General features: G+C 32.7%; 2 protein-coding genes across 2 annotated transcripts; one reads left to right on the top strand and one right to left on the bottom strand.

Moving 5' to 3' along the window:
• The first annotated feature begins 1,792 nt into the window (after positions 1 to 1,792).
• On the top strand, positions 1,793 to 2,771 carry LOC133697860 (protein DMP2-like). The gene has a single exon (XM_062120671.1). It carries the CDS (start codon positions 1,850 to 1,852, stop codon positions 2,408 to 2,410), a length of 561 nt encoding a protein of 186 aa, XP_061976655.1. The 5' UTR covers positions 1,793 to 1,849; the 3' UTR covers positions 2,411 to 2,771.
• Positions 2,772 to 13,193: 10,422 nt separating this feature from the next.
• LOC133697455 (pyruvate, phosphate dikinase, chloroplastic) lies at positions 13,194 to 20,697 on the bottom strand. The gene is made up of 20 exons (XM_062120012.1): positions 20,013 to 20,697; positions 19,091 to 19,147; positions 18,707 to 18,940; positions 18,414 to 18,551; positions 18,036 to 18,198; positions 17,715 to 17,950; positions 17,509 to 17,637; positions 17,098 to 17,277; positions 16,868 to 17,005; positions 16,231 to 16,395; positions 15,981 to 16,142; positions 15,802 to 15,891; positions 15,476 to 15,614; positions 15,096 to 15,273; positions 14,669 to 14,798; positions 14,457 to 14,585; positions 14,145 to 14,282; positions 13,932 to 14,009; positions 13,587 to 13,678; positions 13,194 to 13,506 (listed from the first exon to the last, which is right to left on the bottom strand). Exons 1-20 carry the CDS (start codon positions 20,313 to 20,315, stop codon positions 13,464 to 13,466), a joined length of 2,922 nt encoding a protein of 973 aa, XP_061975996.1. The 5' UTR covers positions 20,316 to 20,697; the 3' UTR covers positions 13,194 to 13,463.
• Positions 20,698 to 23,108: the final 2,411 nt, after the last annotated feature.

Below are 23,108 nucleotides of genomic sequence, written 5' to 3'. Positions count from 1 at the left end.
ATGATTGTCTTTTTCATGAGATATATTTGACATTAAAGAAATGAGGGGCCTATGAATTAGCAATCAGTTTTTCATGTAGCATGCAAACTGATCCGAAATTATTAAACATTGAAGTTACAGCCATTGCCCTGGGGAAAGTACGCATGTGTTGAGGGGCTTCTCTGTCTTTTTCTTTTATTGAAACAATGCAAATATGAAATCACACTTGGATTTCAAAAAAAATAAGGCTGCATATAGGGGTGTTTTCGTTGTTTTCATATGATTTTATTGTAAATATTAGGTGAGGTAAGGGGTAATTAGGTATTTGTATATATATAAATTATTATTTATATTCAGAAATGGATGGCGCGTGAGAGCGCTGTTAGTACCCTTCAAGTGACGTGTACGATGCCAAAACAGAACCGAACGCCGCCTTTTGGGGCGATGTTCGATGAGCCTCGCCACCCAAAATACAGTGGCGAGGTGCGTGTGCCAAGGCAGACCACATAGGAGCTCCAGCTGGGGTTTTTTTCCCTCCCTCTTTCTTCCTAGAAAATTGTGTTGCCTATTGGAAAAAAAAAAAGACAATAAGGTTTGGTTATTTGTCCTTCAATTGTTTGTTAAGTTAATTTTTTTTTCCATTTCATCTATTTATAATTTATTTTTGTATCAAATTTGGTTCTTATTCTTTTAATTATAGTGTATCTGGTCTTGAATTATTTATAAAGTTTTTTTTTAATTTCTTCTCTTTATACTTGGTTTCTATATTAGATTGGGTACTCATTCTTTTAATTGTAATGTATTTTGTTTTGAATCCTTTATTGAATTGATTTGTCTTTGAATTTTATCATTTGACATTTTATTTTTATATCAAATATGATCCTCATTCTTTTTATTATTATTTTTAGTTATTCTTATCCTTTTCTAGATTGAAATTATTTTTTAATTTCATCTCTTATAATTTAGCTTTATGTTATTTTGTGTCAAATTTAGTTCCTTTTCTTTTTAAATAATTCTTTTTAAAAATCTATGTTTTTTAAATAGTTTTTTTTTATTGTTTTTTCATGTTCATCAATAATTATTTTGGTTGGTTATGAGTTATAAATTATTATTTTTTCAGATTTGATTTTTATGCTGTGACCCGTTTCACTATCCATATTACAAAATTCTAAAAGATATTCTTGAGAAGGTGATTAAGTATAGCAACCAAAATATTCTCCAACATACAACTGTATCAACTCTCTTTTTCTTGAGAAGGTAATTAAGCATAGCAAGTGATTAATTAAATTTACGCATCAATTTCATACAGAATATTCTCCAAGAAATCGTTTGAATAGTAAAGAAAAACGAACTACAAACTATTATAAATGTCACCGACGTCATCACTAAATGTTTCCAACACGTTTGATGAAAAATATAGTTAGAGATCATTTGTTGGTATACCAAAAAAAATAATATTTAAGCTTTGCTCTTACGATGATTTATGTTTTTTTTCTTGATCTTAGTTAGCAATGTGTTCAATTCCAGATATTAATTTGTTGACGATCCAAAATCTGTGTGAGAGCAACTTTTACGTTTTTTGAGCATCTAAATATAACAAAATCCAATGCTTCAAGGTTTGGATTTGTAAGAGATGGCCACCCTTTCGAAGAGTAAAAGCAAGACTAATTTTCTTTTGTTGCACACACCTTTGAGATTTTACGTAGAAGCAACATTCTCTCATGCTCAGCTCTGATATAATATTCTAATCTATACAAATCCCATACGATAGATATCCCAGAACTGTCTAGCTATATATACTTGCAAGGTGTGTTTCAAGAATCATCAGCAAAAAGATTGAGCACAAAACAGCAAGCACATAGATAGACAAATGGCCACTAAAACCAAGGAAAGCTCCATCCAGGACAAGACATTTTCAGGAGTTGGAAACCTCATAAAGCTCCTCCCAACAGGAACAGTTTTTATGTTCCAATTCCTTAACCCTGTCTTGACCAACAACGGCCAATGCCACACCGTTAACAAGTACCTGAGTGGCATTCTCATGGGCCTCTGTGGCTTCTCTTGCTGTTTCTCTTGCTTCACCGACAGTTACAGGGGCAGTGATGGCTGGACCCACTATGGAATTGCAACCATGAAAGGGCTTTGGCCATCTTCAGATTCTGCTGGGTCGTCCGTGGACTTGTCAAGCTACAAGCTTCGAGTTGGTGACTTTGCTCATGCTTTTTTCTCCCTGATCGTGTTTGCTGTGCTGTCCCTGTTGGATAGCAACACAGTCAAGTGCTTTTATCCTTCTTTCGAGTCCACTGAGAAGGTGTTGCTCATGGTGTTGCCTCCTGCCATTGGTGCAGTTTCGGGTACCGTGTTCATGCTGTTCCCTAACAAGCGCCATGGAATTGGATACCCTTCAAGTGATTCCTCACAGGATTCTTAGCGATGATGAATACATCTATACTATAAACAAATAGGTTGCAAAAGTCTTGAGGAAATTGGTTCCTGATTTGCAGCTCTATACCCTGAGAATGCTTCGTCTTTGAATTTGTATGATTGTTTAAGAAGAGGGAGGAATGGATATATCATTAATTTCCCTTCAATATGTATAATAAGTTTGTATTTTGTCACAGTAAGAGGTAATGTGAATTGTCTTAATTCCATTTGTAAATTTGAAGCTGAAGACTAGTTCAGCTCAACTTCTTCACCTATGCAGGACTAATCAATCAATCCTTCAATGTATGATTGTTTAAGATTAAGTTCGTGTTTGGTAATGAAATGTAAAGTAAAATATGTTAAAATAATATTTGTTTTTTAGTTTTATTTTTATTTTTAATATTAGCATATTCAAAGCATTGAAAAGTATCTAAAAGTATTAATTTAATAATTTTTCAATTAAAAAACAATTTAAAAACCATATTTAACCACAAAATAAGTAAATGAAAAGCAACTTATTATCTAGATATCACATGTTCTCTTTGCCTTGTATTCTCTTATCATGCACTAATAATAGAGTTGCTTCATTCTCCTTTTTTATCATTAGATTTGGATTTTCCTTAACCTTCTTGGTTAGACTCCAGCAATTCCTAGTATAATGATCTCTCTTTAAAAAATTATAGCATTTAACTTTTAATTTGTCAAACCCAAATTTTAAATTGTCATTGTCAGTGTAATCGATCGATCGGTTTCCTTCATGCGGTTGATTGGTTGACCTGTTGACGCTGTCACGACCTCATCTTCCAAATCTATCTCTCCCTTCTCTTTTGCTTTGTCCACATCCTTTACCCCTTTGAGAATATCCAGAACCATCTTACTTTGAAAAAAGTGTTTGTGCACCCATATCCTTTTGAATCTCACCGACTATTTCTTTATAGACTTGAAATTTTCCTATGATATCTTGGATTGAAAGAACATACATATTTTGCGACTCCTCTATCGCGATTACCACATAATGGAACTTCTTTTACAGCTAGTGTGTATCTTCTCTACCACATGTGTCTCTTTCATCTTCTCTTCATATCTCTTCATTTGATTGTATATAACAAATACTCTTACAAAGTATTCTAAAATATTCTCTTATTCAAGCATATGTAACTTTTCAAGACATCACATAGCTTTTGTAAATGTACTTTTCTCACATTATCAGCTCCTTGGTTTGATTCTTGCAAAACTTTCCATGCTTTTTTGGTTGTGGTTGCATTAGCCACTATCTCAAAAGTGGCATCATCGAGACATTGATAGATAATTGTTAGAGCTTATTGATCCTTCCTTTGTGCCTTTTCCAAAGCATCTTTGTTGGACTGAAGTCAACTTTTCTCCATCTATAAGCTCTTCAAAGCCTTTTCAACCATCTCTTATACATCTTGAAAACCTAGCTAAAATTTTACTTGAATACATTAAGTTTCATAGTTGTCCTTTATCAATTTAAGACATTAAAGTGTGAAGTTTGGACTGACCATGTTAACTAAACAAACTTAAGGTTTGATACCACTTGTTAGAAGAAAGATAGCTCTAGTATAAGATCAAAAACAATAATGCAATGCCAAGAACAAGAAGAAGATTGAGAGGAAGATATAATTTTATTAAGTGTTTCTCTATAAGCTCTCTTAGATATTCTGTCTCTTTTTGTACTACTTAATAATGCTGAATTACAAGCTATTTTTGGGCATAAAGCCCTAAATAATCAAGGAATTAAACTAATACAATAAAATTTTAATATGAATAGGAACTGTTTTCTTCCAACTGAATCGGTCCACCGTTTCTCAACCGGTCGACCAATTTACTTAATCCAACTGGTCACTCAGTCTCAACTGGTTGACCTGTTTCTAATAGGTCGATCAATTCAACTAATTTTCTTAAATTAGTTTACTTTTAGCACATCCCACGTCATACACATCCCTCTTATTCAAGTAAATGTCATTATTCTCTAAAAAAGTTTGAGATTGACTTTATAATTAGAGAGATCAACCAAATTCTCACCCTCTATTTAAACTTGTGAGTGAAGTTCACCTATGAGGATCAACTATACCAGCTTAGTTCAGCCTGTGTAAAGGGAGAATGCTAGGAAATGGGAAAAAAGTTATTATTTTGGATAGTCTTAGTGCGTGTTTGACATTGTGGTAGCTTTTGCGGTTGCGATTTGAAAAAAATAGATTTAAGAAAATCATTTTTAGTTGTTGTTGGTTGGGTTAAAATATGTATTTGGTTAAAAATACAATTGAAATTATTGTTAAATAAAAAGCAATTTAAAGGTGTGTGGTTAAAATTTGGTTTTAATAATAAAATGACTAAAAAAAAACATGTAGTGATTTTGTAGTTTTGAATTACATTATTGTGCACTGGATTATTAATATGTCATTAACACAACAATGTGATATTAAGATTCTATTTTTATTTTTCTATTAAACTAGTTACAATCTCATCATGAATACAATCCATTCGAGAAGATTTCTGATATCCGTTGCTTTGCTAGCCTGTAACAACATCGGTTAAAAAATCTTCTCTTCTCTAGAGTTAATATTTGAGTTATTAGAGACTTGAATCATGATTGGCTGTGTTAATAAAAAATAATAAAAAAATAACGTTGATATACTCAAGGTATTGTTAATTTTTGTTGGTTATCGGAAAAAAAATCCAAAAATTACTTTGAATTTTTTTTTAAAAAATATTATCCAATTGTTTAACTATGAAACTTGACAAACATCTTCATTCATGGATTCTAGCATGCTTTCCTAGCTATACTTCTTACTGCTTCCTTTCTAGCTAGAATCCATCAATTTCTTTTTAATTGCCCATTAATTACCCTTTCATTAAAGATTTTGCTATATTATTTATTAAGAGCTCATTTTGGTGGTCTTGTCAATATACTTTTATGCTTTGCTTGCTGGGCTCCTCTAATTGCAGTCCCTTGATAACCCTCACCTCCTTTAACCATATGATGATCAGAAGCGCCTTGAGGGTGAGATCACCTGGAACAAACTTGCACGGTGTGTTTGGAGATGCCAAAACGTAATCCACTCTTGTGCCATCCTTGCATGTTCCTTGCACATCTAGCTCAACCTAATTTATGGCATGCGAACTTTATCATCTCAAAAGAATAAAAAAAAGTGCTGTGATTGATTAAGTTTTGGCAAAGAAACCGAGACAAGGTTTTGCCTTTGTGCTTTAAGTTCGAGATTCTTAGGAAGAATATTTGCTAATACATTTCTCAAAAATCAAGTTGATGCTTGTAGAGAGAAGTAATTCATCTGTTTCAAGCTATGACAACACGTCCTAGAACATTCAGGCATGCAGAGGAGCTCTTCACTCGGCCCAGGTTAGTGGGGAACTTTTTTTTAATAAAAAGATATAATTTTAGGTTTTTATTTTTAAGTTTGAATGGGTTGAGGAGGTGAACCCGCAATCCAATTCTTGAATCAGATTGACTCCCGGACTTTATAATTATAATTCCAAGTTGTTTATTTACAAGAACAGCATGAAACTTTGAAGTGTTCCATGGTCAATTTCTGATAGTCTCTACATATCCATCATGCAAACTCGTTGCCTTTATAAAAAAAGAATCAAGTAGTTTCAAACATAATTTATTTGCATGTTTAGTATAACAGTGAAAAGTGCAAGTACCTGAAATCTTCATCATTGGCAATCTTCTGAACTTTCCACCTTTCGGTTGGCCACTACGACAAAATCGCAGTTCCACTTCGACAAAATAATTTATTTACATGTATAGTATAGCATAATTTATTATTGAATTGTGGTGCATCTATTAATTTAAATATTTGTAAAATAAATAAATAAGAAATATAGATATAATCTAGTATCAGATACTGTTTCATATCAATAAAAATATGACAGCTTGTTCATTATACACAGATATACTGACAAGCTATGTCTATTAGTATATTTCAGAGGCGATGAATATTGTTCTCCTTCACAAGTTGGTGATGTCAATTAAAGGTTTTAATGTTTCCAATAGAATCACCGATAGAATGAGATTTTCAACGCGCTGACAATTAATGCTTTTACTGACTGAGGTGCATGTTTTTACAGGTTTCCCAATGAAATCACCTACGGAATGAGAATTCCTACATGCTAGTTATTAATGCATTTCTGACCGATATACACATTTCTGATTGTCGACTGTTTACTATTTTACCAACAAAATAATGGACAAAATTAAAAAATATGGAGGGGTTTTTGTAATTTTTAGTGCGGATCGAAAATTTCAATTTGACTTTACAGACTGCATCACAGATGAAACATTTAAAAATAATAATATTTAATTTTATGTCAGGAATTTCGTCCATAAAACCTAATATAAAAGCTCTACGGGCACAACAAACTTCATTTTTTTTTCCTCTCAACTTAGAAACTTAGTTCTTATCTCCTATTATTTGTGGCCTACTCTTCTATTTTGTCTCTGAAACATCAAGTTTAGAACTCAAACTTCCTTTCTCTCAACACAATTAACAGGTATTTGTGGGTTAATTTTTTGAAGTATTTTCTTCTTATTTTTCTTAATTTTTGAGATTTTTTAACAATTCATTTTCATTTTTCTTTTGTATCACACCTGGTTCAACTTTGAAATTAAGCACGCCATTAAGGTAACAATTTTTCATTTCTTATTCATCATTTGTTTTTGCATTATTTTTTCTTTTTGGTCTTTGTTTTTGTTCAATTATTTGTTCTTTATAATTTTATGAAGTAATGTTGTGTTGAATTTTAGTTGTTATTGAATAGAGTATTTTTTCATTATTTTGTTGAATTTTATTTATTATTTTAAAATTTGTTGTTCAATTTTATTAAATGTATAGGATTAAATCTAATTATTCTTTTGTATTGCATTCCATTTAGAACAATTTTTTGTTAATTTAGGATCACAAGTATTAGCATTTAGAAATAATTGTGTTGGATAGTAGTTGTTATTGAAATATGTTTTTCATTATTTTGTTGAATTTTAGTTATTTTTTGTTTAATTTTGTTGTTAATATTTAATTAAATGTGTAGGATTAATTTTAATTACTATATTGTATGTATTCCATTTAAAATAAATTCTTGTAAATTTAGGATTACAAATATTATCATGTAGAAAATGAGAATTTTCTATGAAATTGAATAATTATTCAAAATTGTTGGTAGAAATTGAATAAAATCAATTGGTTTGTGACATATATGTTGTCTATTTGTAGGATTAAAAATTTCGGGTAGTTTATTGTATAGAGGAGGTGCTGCTGAATTTTTTTAAAAAATATCAAAATTATTTTTTTTTTATGTAAATTTGTGTAGATACCTAGGGAAAAATCAATTGCACGTTGTGAGCACAAGATCATTGCTAGTTCTTCTAACAGCGATGATAATAACCACGAGTCATTAGGTGCCGACCAAGAAAAGGCATTTGAGGCACATGCATCGACTCACGACGCTGCCTCGTCGATTGCAATGCCGCAACATAGAGGGGGGGATCCCTTCACAGGGGAATCCTTTCACCCACAAGTACAAGACGCAATGGAAAGATGACCTTTCAATGTAAATTTATTTTTCTTTCATAACGACATGTTTAATAATTTTTGAATAAATAATATTTTATTAAATTTATCCAATTTTAGGTTCACAAACATTAAGGTTGCCCGAATAATAACATCGGCATTTAAATCGTTGATGGAAATTTTATTGTTTTAATAGAGCCACGTTTTCGAACATCCAGAATGGAAACCGCAGGTTGACGCATGGTTTTCAAGGTTTAAGGTTAGTATTAACTTAAATTTTTAATTGTTATTATGTTAATTCATTTACTTTATTGAAATTACTAAGTTTTTTTAAAATTTTTACTGCAAGGGAAAATTTGAGTGGGATAGAGCAAATGATAATGTTGCAAGGAAGATTTCAGAGAATCATGCTGCAACTAGATAACATCGAAATCAGGATAAATTTTTTTTTTCTGAATATTAAAATTTTATTTTTCATTTACTTATAGATAATCCGTTTGAACCATATAGGTTGCATGATTTTTTATACGATGCACAAAAGAAAACGATCTACTAGGCTGAAATGGCGTGGCGGTTTGGAAGGATTGCATGCCACCATACATCTCGAAGACTATATGGGTGGAATACAATCAACACGTGACATCCGAGTGTTTCACAAAACGGTCATAGACTAGTGTGGAGAACCAGAGTCGGTAAATTCACAATTTCATTACCACGCACACCAACAACTTTGTTTTATTCATTTCACATGTGAAGCAGATGGTAAGATTTATTTTAATTATATTTATTTTTTAAATTTATTGTTTTTTATCAATATATTTAACTAACAATATTTTTATCTTGTTGGCTATAACTCTTGGATGTGAACCAAGCTCAATGAAGCTTTTTGTGGAAATGCATGTGCGGGGTTATGCACTCCAAAAAAGAGTGCAACAGTTTGTCGATAGCCAAGCTCAATACTTTGTGGTACATTAGTTTTCAAACATTTTATTTTTTATTTTTTTCTTAAGTTATTATTTTTTTTCTTAAGCAAAAAAATCCCACATCTAACATTCCTTCATTGAAAGCTCGGAAAACAAAATGTGTATATTTGTTAAAAACAAATTTTCAATCAAAATCATTGAAATGCTAAGAAAATTTTAGAAATATTCCAATAAAAATCCTAGCATTTAACTCATATCAAACTTAAATAAAATAAATATCAAATCAACATAAATCATATTATTAAATAGACAAGCTGATGACTAATATAATTTTGACAAGATCGATAATTAAAAAAGATACCACAATTCTTAGTTCTAATAATTCAAAAGATATCACCCAAAATTGTCAAAAATGCATTTTTAACACGGCACGGAAAATACAAAATAAACTCGGATCGTAAAAACATAAAATTGTAAGGAATTTTTTTTCATACATAGTTAAGCATCTTAAAATATATGGTTCAAATAAAAATTCATACATAGTTCAAGCACCATAAAATATATGGTTTAAATAAAAATTTATATATATTAAAATAATATATTTTTTATTTTTAATATTAATACATCAAAACAATTGAAAAATATATATATAAAAGAAAAAGAAATACATGAATATGGAAATTGAGTTTTTATTAAAGATAAAGATAAACATTTTCTTTCCTCCTTGATTCAAGTTATTAGAATCTAACAAGTATTTAATTGTCATTGATTTTTATTTCATAAACCATGTTACTCATGAGCAGAGATAATTTTGACTTAAAATTTTAATTATTTTTTTATAAATACATATTTTAATGTTTATATAATTAAATAAAAATAAATTTAAAAAAATGTTACACAAGATCACATTGGCTAGTACTCTTAGCATTCATGAACATATTAGCTAAGCCCAGGTCATGCCCGTTGAAGTGAAGGCAAGAGGGCATATTTTGGGAATCGAGCCTGACAAGGAAGTGCATTATTGCAGCATATATGTCATCCCTTTTGGGGCGTAACTGGCGCCTGGCAGCACATCTTTTGTGTGGACAAATGGCATGTCGTTATTGGTCTAGAGGAAATATATATTGCACTATTGCAGTGCAGTATATGCTTTTGTTAAAATCGTAAAATTAGTACTAAAATTGTGATTTTTTGCGATTTCATCCGATTTTACCGATTTCACTCGATTTCAACCCGATTTTATCAGTTTTTGAGTTTTTAAGACGATTCAGCACGTTAAGCATATATTAACTCGTAAAATCGTACGATTTTACGAGTTAAATCGCGATTTTAACAACCTTGATATCACCATACAAATCATACAATAAGAAGTTTCAGCTTCAAAATAAGTTTTTAATAATTGCATAAATATTAGTTCTAACTTTCATGCATAACTTGAACTTTTTAATAATATATTACCGGCTCATCTTTTTTGTAAACCATTTAAAGCATAACTCTTTCAGATATCTAAAAAATTATTACAGTAAGATTAGAATGATCTACAAACCATTCGATCATTCCAAAAAGATTTGATCTTCAATTCCAATTTTCTCATTGTTTTAATTATCTCGACTAGCTTCTAAACTTGATAGTTTATGTTCATAATAGCTTGTGCAATATTATTCATTGCACATGTCATCACTTTAAATTCCAAAAAATAATCATTTATTATTGGTGCTTTTCATTTTGTACCTTTTAAAAATAAAGTTTCATATAATAATGGAGTATAGGATAATAGACCTCGTGTACTTGCTATTGATGAAAACTTTCACAATCATAGGGATTAAAATTCTTTAAATGAATCTCATTATTTGCATGCATCTCATCAAAATCATCAATATCCCCCCCTCCCTCTTCATTTTTTAACCTTTTTTCTAGCATTCTCGACTTGAGCTTTAGTTATATCTTTCTCATATATCTCTCTAATATTATCCAAGTGATAAAGAGGTTTTTCTTAAATAAGCGTTAATTTAGGATTCATCTTGTAACAATAAATAAATAAATAAAATAAACAAGTCAAAACTATTATAACTAATAAATATATAATAATGAAAATGCAGCAAGTGAATTATAATATTCATAACTTCAAAAAGGATTGAGCCTTAACTATTTTGATTATGTCATTTCATCCAATTTTATTTTTCAATTCAATTTCTTTTGCAAAAATCATTTGCTCCTTATGAGTTTTCAAATAATTCAACACTTTTATCATATAGATGTTCAAAAAATATTTTCCATCGATTTCAGCTATCACCTTCTTATAATCTTTAGAAAAAACAAAAAAATTATTTTTCTTTTAACCCTTATTCTTTTGCTCCCTAGGAATTTCAAGCATCATCCCATCCATTTTTATAATCCATCTTAAGTATACATCACCATCATTTCCACCTTCTATCTCAGTAACATCCTCTACATCTATATTACTACCTATTATTATATAACATCATGTAACATATTCTTTAACTTACATTACTCACTAAAATTAAAAACAAATCAAAAATAAAAAATCTATGGCTATAATAATGCAACAATGGTTCAATAGACATTATAAAAAGAGTACATAAAAGTGAAGTAGCTAATCTCAATCAGGATATTTAAAAGAATTAATTCAAAGTAAAATACAAACTATATATAAACTCAAATTTTTATCAAAATCTATGGTAAAAAAGACAAGTTAATGTTGAGATATGTAATCATGCCATATTTTTGCAGCCACGGTCTCTCTCATAATTCCCCCCCGGTCCATATTCATGTATAGAGGAATAAATAAATTCACCCTTAAGTTAATTATTCATGAGGTCTCTATCAATTTTTGCAATAATTTCTTTATCTAAATCAAAATCCATGAAGAAGTTGGGTAAAATACAACAAGCTAAAGCAATTTTACACATCATATCCATATCATAATGTGAAATCTATATTATAATAAAAAATCTTAACTTCAAAACACCAAAAGTCATTTCAATTGCGTTACACAATGAAAAATATATTAAGTTGAATAACTCTTTTGGGTTCTCGAGAGAATATCAAGAATAGTCTTCCAAGTGATTTCGAGTATTTTAATGTGAAGCGTTAAACCGTGATCTCAACATATATCAAGCATCAACTAAATAGAAGTTACTTAAAAATACAATTAGAAAAAATGACTTCAAAAACTTTAGGTAACATTTTTTATTCATTATTAAAAATATATGTATAAAAACTAAATACCTTAAGGAATATTTAGCTTATCTTCTCTATTTAAATCATTATCTGAAAGTATTTAGTTTAAGTTGAGCTCTTCCACCCAAGAAAGACATAAATGAATTTTACAATCAATGCATTCATTGTAGGATAACTTTTCCTTTCTTTATACCTTGATGCATCTTTTTTGAGAACCTTAACTTGGATATCTGTTTTGTATATATATCATTAATACAATCTATAAAATCTTATTTATATTAATAAAAATGATTGTATGAGCAAAATAGATATTGTTAAAATAAATATATTTACATAATAAAATACCATAAAAGATTGATAAAATCTTTCTCCATTGTTAAGTATTTATGCTGGGATTGTAGAACCATTTGGTCGAGCTAAAAATTGATCTTTAAATGTTATTAGAGCTCTAAGTTCTTGGAAAAAACAACAACTAGCAATCCCAGTACTTGTCTGGCCACTTAAAATTAATGTGTAGAAACTTCGCAACTTATTCCTCAAATACATTGTATTGACTATCCCTAAGAAGTCCTCTCCCACGAAGTATTGCAACTAATTGACCAAATGCATCATAAGTACTCAAAGAGTTTTATAAGGACAAAAGAGGCGTAACAGAGAGAGGAGTAAAAATAAGGTTTGTGTTAATATGCAAGTATTGTATTTTTGGAATATTGTTTTTAAAAAAGATTACTATAATACAATAAATTGGAAGGTATCCCCTCTATTTTACTTTTCCATCTATTTATAAATTGAATTTCATTTGAAATTAATTCAAATCAATAAAGAATATTTTTAACTCTTTAATTAAAAGTTTTCAATTTTTATTGGAGTCTAAAACAACAATTTTTGCATGATACAATGAAAGCAATGTAAGTTTATATATAAATAAAATACACTCTATTTGATTATTTTTTTCTATTATTTTTATAAAAAAAATATTATCGAACTAGCTTGCGTGTTCCTCTCAACTAAATTTTTTAACTATTTATAGTGACCAGGTGCATTAAAACCTCTCTTTTTTTTCTTTTTCTTTTTTTAATAATTCCTACCAGACAAACAGATGACTGTGGCTTCTAAAACATGCACAGAATGACAGGCTTTTTTACATTATATGAATCTCTTGGACTTTACAAGTAACTTGGTGAACACAGGTTACAGACGAGGAAGCAGTAGAGAGCTCACAAGCTCTGGTCCACTTTTCCAATATCAGGATGCAGGAGTCGACCTTTATTTACACTTCTATCAATGATGCTTATTGTACAGCAGTTGTTTCATTCATCGTAAATTTACAAGTGGGTAATGTCGGCGAAATGTGCTCTTGGAAATTAAGCTACTTCTGTTGAAGCCTGTTTCACACTGCAACCTGCGCAGCTGCTAGCCTTGCAATGGGGACCCTGTCGAAGTGAAATGGAGTCAGGAATTTAGTTTATTTTGATGGTAGTTTGGACTATTTGGAAATGCATAGTCTTTGAACCTGAATGGAGAGCATGAAACATAGTCTAGTCCTGCCTCCGCGAAGAATGCCACAGAAGAAGGCTCCCCTCCATGCTCTCCACATATTCCAACCTGTTCATCAATTGTCAAGGAAAAAACAAATCAAATAAGATTCTGCCATGGGTTTTTCCTTCTTCAATCAACACCAAAAATATAAAAAAAAAAATGCACAAATAAATCTCATCTGCTGACACAACTACCTGTTATCCTGTAACATACTGGTTATCTCTTTTAATATAAAATCAAATGGTGTTAGAACATTAAAAAAAAATCCTGTGTCTACTTCAAAGATGGGCATGAACATGATTCCATCAGTACAACTTACCTTCAAGCTTGGCCTAGCTGCACGGCCCCTTTCGGTGGCAATCTTGATAAGTTGGCCAACACCTTTCTGATCAAGCACCTGGACGCAGAACATCTTGGTGGTTATTGTCAGGCAAACAGTTCTAATTATTCTGATTTCATCCACATGAAGAATTATCTTCATTATTAGATCAATATCAGTGAAGCAAGTGAGCTGGAAGATGATGTGACTAACCTCAAAGGGATCGCTTTGCAAAATGCCCTTTGATAGGTATATGGGGAGAAACTTGCCAACATCATCTCTACTATATCCAAATGTCATTTGCGTGAGATCATTGGTTCCGAAGGAGAAGAACTCCGCTTGTTTTGCAATCTAACATTATCAAACAGCAAAAATAAGACGACATATATAATTGACAAGAACCTCTGGCAACAAAATTGCATTTCTTTATCAAAGACTACAAGTGCATCCCAGTTGTTTCCAGCCCCAAGTGCTAGAAGCAAAGTTGAAGGTAATAATCATGACGCAACATTTGTCTTAACATACCTCGTCTGCAACCAAAGCAGCTCTAGGAATCTCAATCATGGTCCCCACCTTATAGCTTAAGGTTACATCCATTTCAGAGAATACTTTCTTCGCTACATTCCTTATTAGAGTCATTTGATGCCCTAATTCCTGCAAAAAAAGCCAAGCTATCAGGAAGTTTGAGTGCTTGGTTTTAAATAAATAAAATCCAGTGAAGTAGAAGGGATTCCTGCCTGCGGCGTTCCAACAAGAGGAACCATTATTTCAGGAAGAACGGTGACACCCTGGTTGCTCATTGAGACGGCAGCCTGAAAGATAGCACGTGCTTGCATTTCAGTGAGTTCTGGGTATGATATCCCTAGCCTGTTCACATCAAGTTCCACTTGTCAACATTCCTTGACTAAAATTACTAGTTTCTCTACTTGCAGTTAAAAGCTGAGCTGTGAAAATGCATGAACAAGGCTGCCAATTAGGCAGGTCTTTTTTCTTTTTTCTTTTTTCTTTTTTCTTTTTTCTTTTTTCTTTTTTGTCCCTTGTGAATTGAAAACAAAAGCATAGGATAACACATCTAGGATTGGCTACACACTTGAATATTGAGTTCGGTTAATGAAACGTTAGTGAAAACAATAGATGGAAAGTACATATGAAGAACCACCAAACCTGCAGCCTCGGAAACCAAGCATAGGATTTACTTCTGATAATTTCTCGATTCTTGAGAGCACTTCATCTTCCATCATGCCAGTCTCTGTGGTCAGCTCACTTACAATTTGTTCCAGATCACCTTCTGGCAGAAATTCATGGAGTGGAGGATCCAATAGACGGATTGTTACCGGAAAGCCTGACATGGAAAATACAATCTTACTTGTGCACCAATGAAATAAAATAAAAAAAATAAAGCCTGCTCCTTTTTCTCTAAGATACATGCACCCAAAGCAGATGAAGCAACCAAAAAACTTTGATATTGTATCCAATTTCAATGGTCCAAAAAGCATATAATTAGATATGATTCCAAAAATCCAAACGGCAACAGTGGAAAGTACCATCCATTGCACGAAAAATCCCCTCAAAGTCTGATCTTTGATAAGGTAGTAATAGGTCTAGTGCTGCCTTCCTCTGCTCTGTGGTAACTGCCATTATCATCCTTCTCACAGCCTTTAATCTCTCATCGGACGCAAAGAACTGAAACATTACAAACAGAATTTTAAAAAAAAACAGTGTAACCTCGCTGTATCAATGCAGCATGATATGGATGGCATCAACAGAAGAATGTTGTGACAATATCGGGGGTTCCTCAGGCTCATTTAAAATGCTTTTATATAATACAAGGAAATGATTTATTGATGATAATTATGACCATAAGAATTACCATGTGCTCTGTCCTACAAAGTCCAATCCCTTGGGCACCATTGTTTCTTGCTCTCAGTGCATCTTCAGGAGTATCAGCATTTGCCATGACCTATTACACCATCATAATACTAAGTCATAAGATAGATTCTTCATTAACAAATAATGATACATGTGAACCTTCTCTCAGTTGAAGGGCACCTTGATGCGTCTTATTTCGTCAGCCCAAGACATAAATGTCTCTAGATCACCACTTAGAGCTGGAGGAGATAGTGGCTGTTTCCCCAGTACTACTTCACCAGTCGATCCATTGAGTGAGATCCATTCTCCTTCACTGATAACAACATCCCCAATTACAATAACCTGCATCATCAAATCAACAAATATGTTGGTAGAATCCACTCTCCATGTGAAGTAACTATTGTGTGGTGGCAGAGAAGTAAAAGATCACCTTCTCGGCATCATTTACACGGATATCAGAGCAGCCAGACACACAACATCTTCCCCAACCACGTGCTACCACGGCAGCATGAGATGTCATTCCACCTCTGGCTGTCAAGATTCCAGCAGCTGCATGCATGCCACCAACATCCTCTGGGCTGGTTTCTGTCCTTACCTTCATTCATACGAACAAGTTAAGATCCCGACATTTGAACAGGCTAGGGAAATCAAATCACATAGCAACGATAATATTTTTCCAACATTTTCACAGTTCATCATTCTTTGGAACTAGCTCAAGATCAAGCATACTGACAAGCAGTCTTCATAAAGTCATACGAGAAGTTTGTAATTGAAAGCGCGCTCTAGTTATATTAATATGGATGTTCATACAAGAAGGAAAATTGTACCATAAGGGCACTTAGAAGTTGATTCAATTGAAGATACTGAACCATTGACAGCAAGCATGTTGAGCAGTCACATGATGTCAAATGGAAGAATCATCCTCAAATTTAATTTTCATGTTGCTTCATTTTATAACATCTGTAAACTAAGCAATCAAAATGGTCGCCTTGTTTCAGAAAATGTTGTTATAAAAAATTATTTGGCTCCCCATAAACATATTAATATTGCAAGAAGATTGAGCTTACCAGAATGACACTTTTTCCCTGCGCGTGCCATTCTTCAGCATCATCTGCACTGAACACTACCTGCCCCACTGCTGCCCCTGGTGATGCAGGCAAGCCTGTCGCGACCACTTTGTCTTTGTAAGCAGATGGATTCTCAAACTAGCCAAGATTTTAACCACTTGCGTGAGTAAAACTTACGCGTGTGAAAATTATCAATATATATATATGGGCACTATATAGATGCATATTACTTGTGGATGAAGAAGTTGGTCTAGATGCTGTGGCTCCACCATCTTAATTGCAGAGCGAATATCAACAAGCCCTTCGCTAACCATGTCTACAGCTATCTTCACTGCACCTTTACCAGTACGCTTCCCGGATCGGCATTGCAACATCCAAAGCCTGTTTTCTTGAACTGTGAACTCAATATCCTGTATATAGCAGAGATTACCTAGGTTATGTCTTTTTTTCTTTTCACTTTTCAATTCTAAAATCTTCCAATACATGCAAGGGAGAGAGATCACCACCATAGAAATATGCTACTCAGATACAAATCATGTAAAATAAATTCGACCTGATGAGTGAACCACCTAAAAATCACATAAACTAAGAATTATATGACATGAATGATCAAAGGCTTCAAACAGTGAATGAAATTTTACCATCATATCTTTGTAATGGCGCTCTAGAATTTCACAATTCTCCACAAGCTCATCGTAAGCTTGAGGCATGCAATTTTTCATTGTATCCAAGTCTTCGGGTGTTCTAATTCCAGCAACTACATCCTCTCCCTACACAAAACCAACCATGCGAAACTGTAAACATCACCTCATTTGGTTAGATAGAATGAGACTGATGTTATATAAACCTGAGCATTGATTAGAAATTCCCCGTAGAGCTTCTTTTCACCAGTGCTTGGGTTTCTAGTAAACAGAACACCTGTTCCTGATGTATTTCCCATGTTCCCAAAAACCATGCATTGGATGTTTACTGCAGTTCCTTTTAATCCAGTAATTTGATTGATGCTTCGGTACTTGATGGCTCTTGGGCTGTCCCAAGAATCAAAAACTGCGGTCATAGCTAACTGCAGTTGTTTTTTTGGATCTGAATTCAACACAGGTAGAATGTATGAGTTCAAAACTTGTTCCGGGAACAAGTATTAGAACTTATATTTGGTGAAACTTAGTACCTGATGGAAACTCTTCACCCTTCACTTCAAGGTAGACTTTCTTGTACTGCTCCACAAGTTCTTTGAGATCAGCAGCTGTTAGATCAGTATCAAGCCTTACTCCTTTTGATTCCTTCATCTTTTCTAACTTCTCCTCAAATGATGAGTGTGGGATTCCCATCACCTTTAATTGAATAGCAGTAGATATTAATGAAGTGAGTGACATCAAGAGGAGGTGACAGATCTGCTTCAGAATCAACAAGGTGTTGTATATTGCACAAAGGGAGCAATTTTTAAATGGTGTTTTGCGACCGGGGGACACCAACACATTCCCAAAAATAAATTTAGAAGTTTAGGAATCATATGCCAATGTTTGAAAATGACTCAACAAGCACTTACAACATCTCCAAACATGTCTAGAAAGCGCCTGAAGGAGTCATAGGCAAAACGCTCTCCACTTTTCGCACTCAAACCAGCAACCACTTGATCATTCAGTCCAAGGTTAAGTACAGTGTCCATCATGCCAGGCATTGAAATCTAGACATGCAGATCAAATTCTAATTAATGTCAAGGACGGTATAAAATCTAAACAAAATGGAAGTTACAGGCATAATCATCATAAGCAGACCACAGAAGCTGAGTGCTGTTGCTTGAGTGGTTGCTGTATATAAACTTAAAGTGGAAAGTCTTACAGCAGCGCCAGAACGAACAGAGAGGAGGAGAGGTTTGGAGGGGTCACCAAGGAAGGCTCCCATGTCCTTCTCCACAAATTTTAAGCCTTCCAATATCTCCTCCCATAAACCTAGTGGCAGCTTGTTTCCTATCTGCTGATATTCATGGCACGCTTCTGTTGATATGGTGAGTCCAGGTGGCACTGACAAACCAATGCTTGCCATCTCTGCCAGGTTTGCTCCCTTCCCTCCCAGCTAAAGTAAACACACAAGTAATTAGAACTTGATATCGGAAAATTAACTTGGTTTCTGCATTGCTTATAATTTAAAATACAGCTGTAGCATTAACCCATTTAACCATGAAATTTGATAACAGTCAAACAAGTTTAGTCGTCGGGTGCTGACCAGGGACTTCATGGTCTTGTTGCCTTCGCTCCTTCCTTTTCCAAAAGTAAATACTCGCTGCGTAAATCAGAGAAGATATGAGTTTCAGCCTTGCAACTCTGCGATTAAATTCCATTTGGCAGGCCTTTTTTCAGCTGAGTAACATCTATTATCCAGCGCTTAATGCAGTCAAGGCTGTGCAACCACTAACTTAACAGTGTTATAGCCTCAGATTTTGAATCTTGGCATTAACTAGCATGAAGCCATGAGCAACTACATGGCAGACACTGCAATAATATAGGATTGCCATGTTCATGTTCAAAATATTGTAATAATAATAATAAAATGATGCATCTTTACTGGTTCCATGAATTCCAATTATAAAACGTTGTCTAAAAACGCCCTGTAGGCTGACTGGACAGCACCCAGGCCCATTCTAGCCCGGCGGTGCAATCTACCTCCTCTGGTTCCATGGAGGTAAAGTAGGACTGATATAGCAAAAAAAAGAAGGCACAAGTAGGCCCATTTCCACGTGACAAGCCCAGATGCAGCCCTCAAAAAAGTCGAAACAACAAAATGTGATGGGGAATCACTATCCATTAAGATTTTTCAGGAAAGGAAATGGTTTTTGAAAGAATATTTATTATTATTCACTAAAATCAGCATTATTAACTACCAAAAAAAAGGTTTTTTTAATTTTCTAAATTCAATATTTATTAAATCTTTTAAAATATATCAAATTGATATACGTATTTTTTTAATTGCAACTTGATATCGGCTAACAAACAAGTGAATTCGAGAATATCTAACATCATCGAAATGAAAAGAAAAGAAAAGAAAAAAATCATTGCTAGTCTTGAACCATAACCAAACTCCCATCATCCAAGCTAATTGGAGTCGTAGAAAGAAAGGAAACGCGCATGCAAAGAGGAGAAAGAAGTACCTTTGTAGCGATGGGTGTTGGGTCTGATACAGCTGGGGTGCTGCTACTGATAGTTTGTGCTCGGGTTCTGTACTGCAAAGGTGGCCTGGAAATGTTACTGAACCCATCATTGTTGTGGCTATCCTGACAGGTGCGGATCCCATAAGCTCGGCCACCCCGGCTCAACCGTATCATTGAACGGTCTTCTCTTAGGAGCAAGTCATTCATTTCCACATACTTCGCCTTGTACAGCCTCCGCCTGCTGCTGTATAACCTTGCTGGTGCACTAGTCCTAATGAGCATATCTTTTATCGTTGATGACATCTCCGATCTATCTAATCGCCAGTCGATGATTACTTTATTAATATATGCTTTAAGAACCCAAATAAATGAAATGAAGGTGATGGTGATGGTGATGGTGATTAGTTATTGGTTCATTTCTAGCTGGCTGGCTGGCTGGCTAGAATTAGGAGTGTTAGGAAAGATGAAGAGAGAAAGATTCATGATGCTAGCTGCTAGTGATGGAGATCAAACCAGGTTCCCTGAAAGATCCAAAGAGAAAGATGGGAGTTAGTTATTGTGGACCTGAGGAATTGCGGAGCTAATTAGATAAAAGGTAGCTAGCTTCTTCGAAACAAAAATGGCGGTTGGTGTTTTTTTGTGTATTATAAAATTAGTTTTTGAGACAAACCAAGGGTACGACAGAGTGACACGAGTGGACAAGAAATTAAGGTTATATATATAGAGGTTAATTTCGTGTTTGGAATGGTTGTAGTGATTATATATTAAAATAATATTTTTTATTTTTTAAAAATTATTTTTAATATTAATAAAATAATAAAAAAAATATAATTTTTTTTAAATTTAAAAACTATAATTTACAAATAAAATCTACATCGTTGCCCATTGGAGCTTAACTGCTAAGAAATTTGACTCTCTCTCGCTCAAGCTTGTCTGGAGTCAAACAAGAGTGTGATGGGAAATGAATTGGCCATGTCCATCACACCCACCCATGAATTGGCCATGTCTGTCACTCCCACACTTGATATTTGTAATTTTCGTGTCTGCTTGAATCTGCCCTGCTTATTATAAGTTTTTTTTGGTGATTTAATCATGTTTTTAAAAAAAATTAATTTTTTTTAGTTTTACATAAAATATTTTTTTATATTTTTAGATTGATTTGACTTGCTAGAATTAAAAATAAATTTTAAAAAATAAAAAATATATAGTATTTTGATGCATTTATAAATTAACCAAAAATATTTTAAAAAACAAATTTTACCATGTACTCCTCCTAAAAAGATATAAAATATCATCGATACGAAGAGTGATTCGATCCGAATAATTTCTCTGTTTCATTTTTATTGGTGGTTTTATAATGTTGAATTATCCTGTTTTATTATGAAAGTCATAATTATATAAATACTAATTTTTTTATTGCATGCTGCAGAATATTTTTAATTTCAATAAATAGTGTATTTGTTTATTTATTTTGAAAAACAAGTATTTTTAGCCTTACAAAAAAAAAAACATTGTTAAGCATGCAAGGACAACGAAGTGAATGAAAGTGGGGTCATCTCCCCCATTATTTCTCCTCCTTACAAAAATATGAAGCCGCTTCGCTTTATCTCTCGGCACGCATCTTAATAACCACGCGTGTGAAACTTTAAACATATCCACGCATGTATTGGAGGCCTTGGGAACATTTTAAAGTTTTTTCAAAAATTCATAGAATTATTTTTACACACATAAAGAATTAAAACAATAAATGTGATGAATTTAAAATTAAAAAATATTAAAAAAAAAATAAAATAGGCTTTGCCCGAGCCTTAGTCGAGGCCCAGCCATGAAATAAGACATGAATGTGTAAGTCTTTTTCTTCATTGTTGTTGTCAGATTAATGTATAAGGAATATTTATCTTTTATTATTAATGACATGTAAGGAGTATTTGTTCTTTATTAATGATGTGTTAGAGATATTAATTCATCATTAATGTTATCAAAAGCAAAGAACTTCCTAAACTTTTATTTTTTTTTAGAAATGACAAGGTTTAGGGGTTATAAATATTCGGTGAACCATCCAGGTAGAAGGTTCACAACCATTTCTACTCTAAAAGTTCATATATTTCAGAGTATTAATCACATCTAGGAACAGGAACAAACACTCATGTTCTTAGAATTTAACACTTTTTCTTTTATTTATTATCTTTCTCATTTAAAGTTATCGACTTTATCATCGAAGAGTCCTTAAGTCTCACCAATAGAAATTTTTTTTACAGGTATTAAGACTTCTATTATTAGCCTTGTATTTCCTGAGCTAAAAAGGAAATTAATGACATAAAAATTTGATTAACTATTATCTAAATATCAAATAATCTATTCCTTGAACATACTGAATTTTAGAACATCTGAATTTTAGAACATCTTTAATTTGAAAGATTTTAGATCTAAAATTTCAAATTCTTATAACTTTTAATTTTAAAGATGAAATGGTTTAATGTTGTTATCAGTTTATATCTTAAAAGTGAAATACATTGTTTGATGATAGATTTAGTTCAATTGATTCCCGAAATGTTTATCTCACTTCCTTTTATTATTATTAATTCTTTTTAAATTGGATTTAATTGATATAGGGGGTTTTTTATTTAATAAGCAAGTTATCTTTTTTATGTAATATTAAATTGAATTGTCCAAACAAATTTATGTAAATGTTTATTTTAATCACATGGGAGAACGACATTCTAATGCAACGTAACGTTACAATAGTAGGCATCCAAGAGTAAAGTAATTATTTTAGGTTACATTTTTTTTGTCTAAATTCCGGTATTTAGAAGTTTATTGGACCCCAACCAATCCGGTCGAGCTGGGACGACCCACTAAGGGGTAAAGTTCTCCTAATGATAGTGTACTTCATTCACAAGATTCGAACTCGAGACCTTACTTAAGGGGAACAATTGCCAAACCACTTGAACTAACCATCATTGGTATTTTAGGTTATATTTGTTTTGTGTAAGGTATTTTACAGGGAAGGAAATGTTTTCCAAATTTTTATATGTTTGTTTTTGAAAAATATTTTACAAGAAACTGGTTAATAAAAAATATTTTACGGTCAACCTT

The sequence above is a fragment of the Populus nigra genome, chromosome 6, assembly GCF_951802175.1.
Source record: "Populus nigra chromosome 6, ddPopNigr1.1, whole genome shotgun sequence".
Lineage (NCBI taxonomy): Eukaryota > Viridiplantae > Streptophyta > Magnoliopsida > Malpighiales > Salicaceae > Populus > Populus nigra.
The sequence above is the reverse complement of the archived record's forward strand: the minus strand, read 5'-3'. Positions and strand labels throughout refer to the sequence as shown.

Coding starts and splice junctions, on each gene's coding strand:
- LOC133697860 (XM_062120671.1), top strand. CDS start 1,850: ATGGCCACTAAAACCAAGGAAAGCTCCATCCAGGACAAGACATTTTCA.
- LOC133697455 (XM_062120012.1), bottom strand. CDS start 20,315: ATGTCATCAACGATAAAAGATATGCTCATTAGGACTAGTGCACCAGCA. Junction 17,638..17,714: donor AATTTCTAATCAATGCTCAG/GTTTATATAACA, acceptor GGTTTTGTGTAG/GGAGAGGATGTAGTTGCTGG. Junction 16,143..16,230: donor GTGTAAATGATGCCGAGAAG/GTGATCTTTTAC, acceptor TTGATGATGCAG/GTTATTGTAATTGGGGATGT.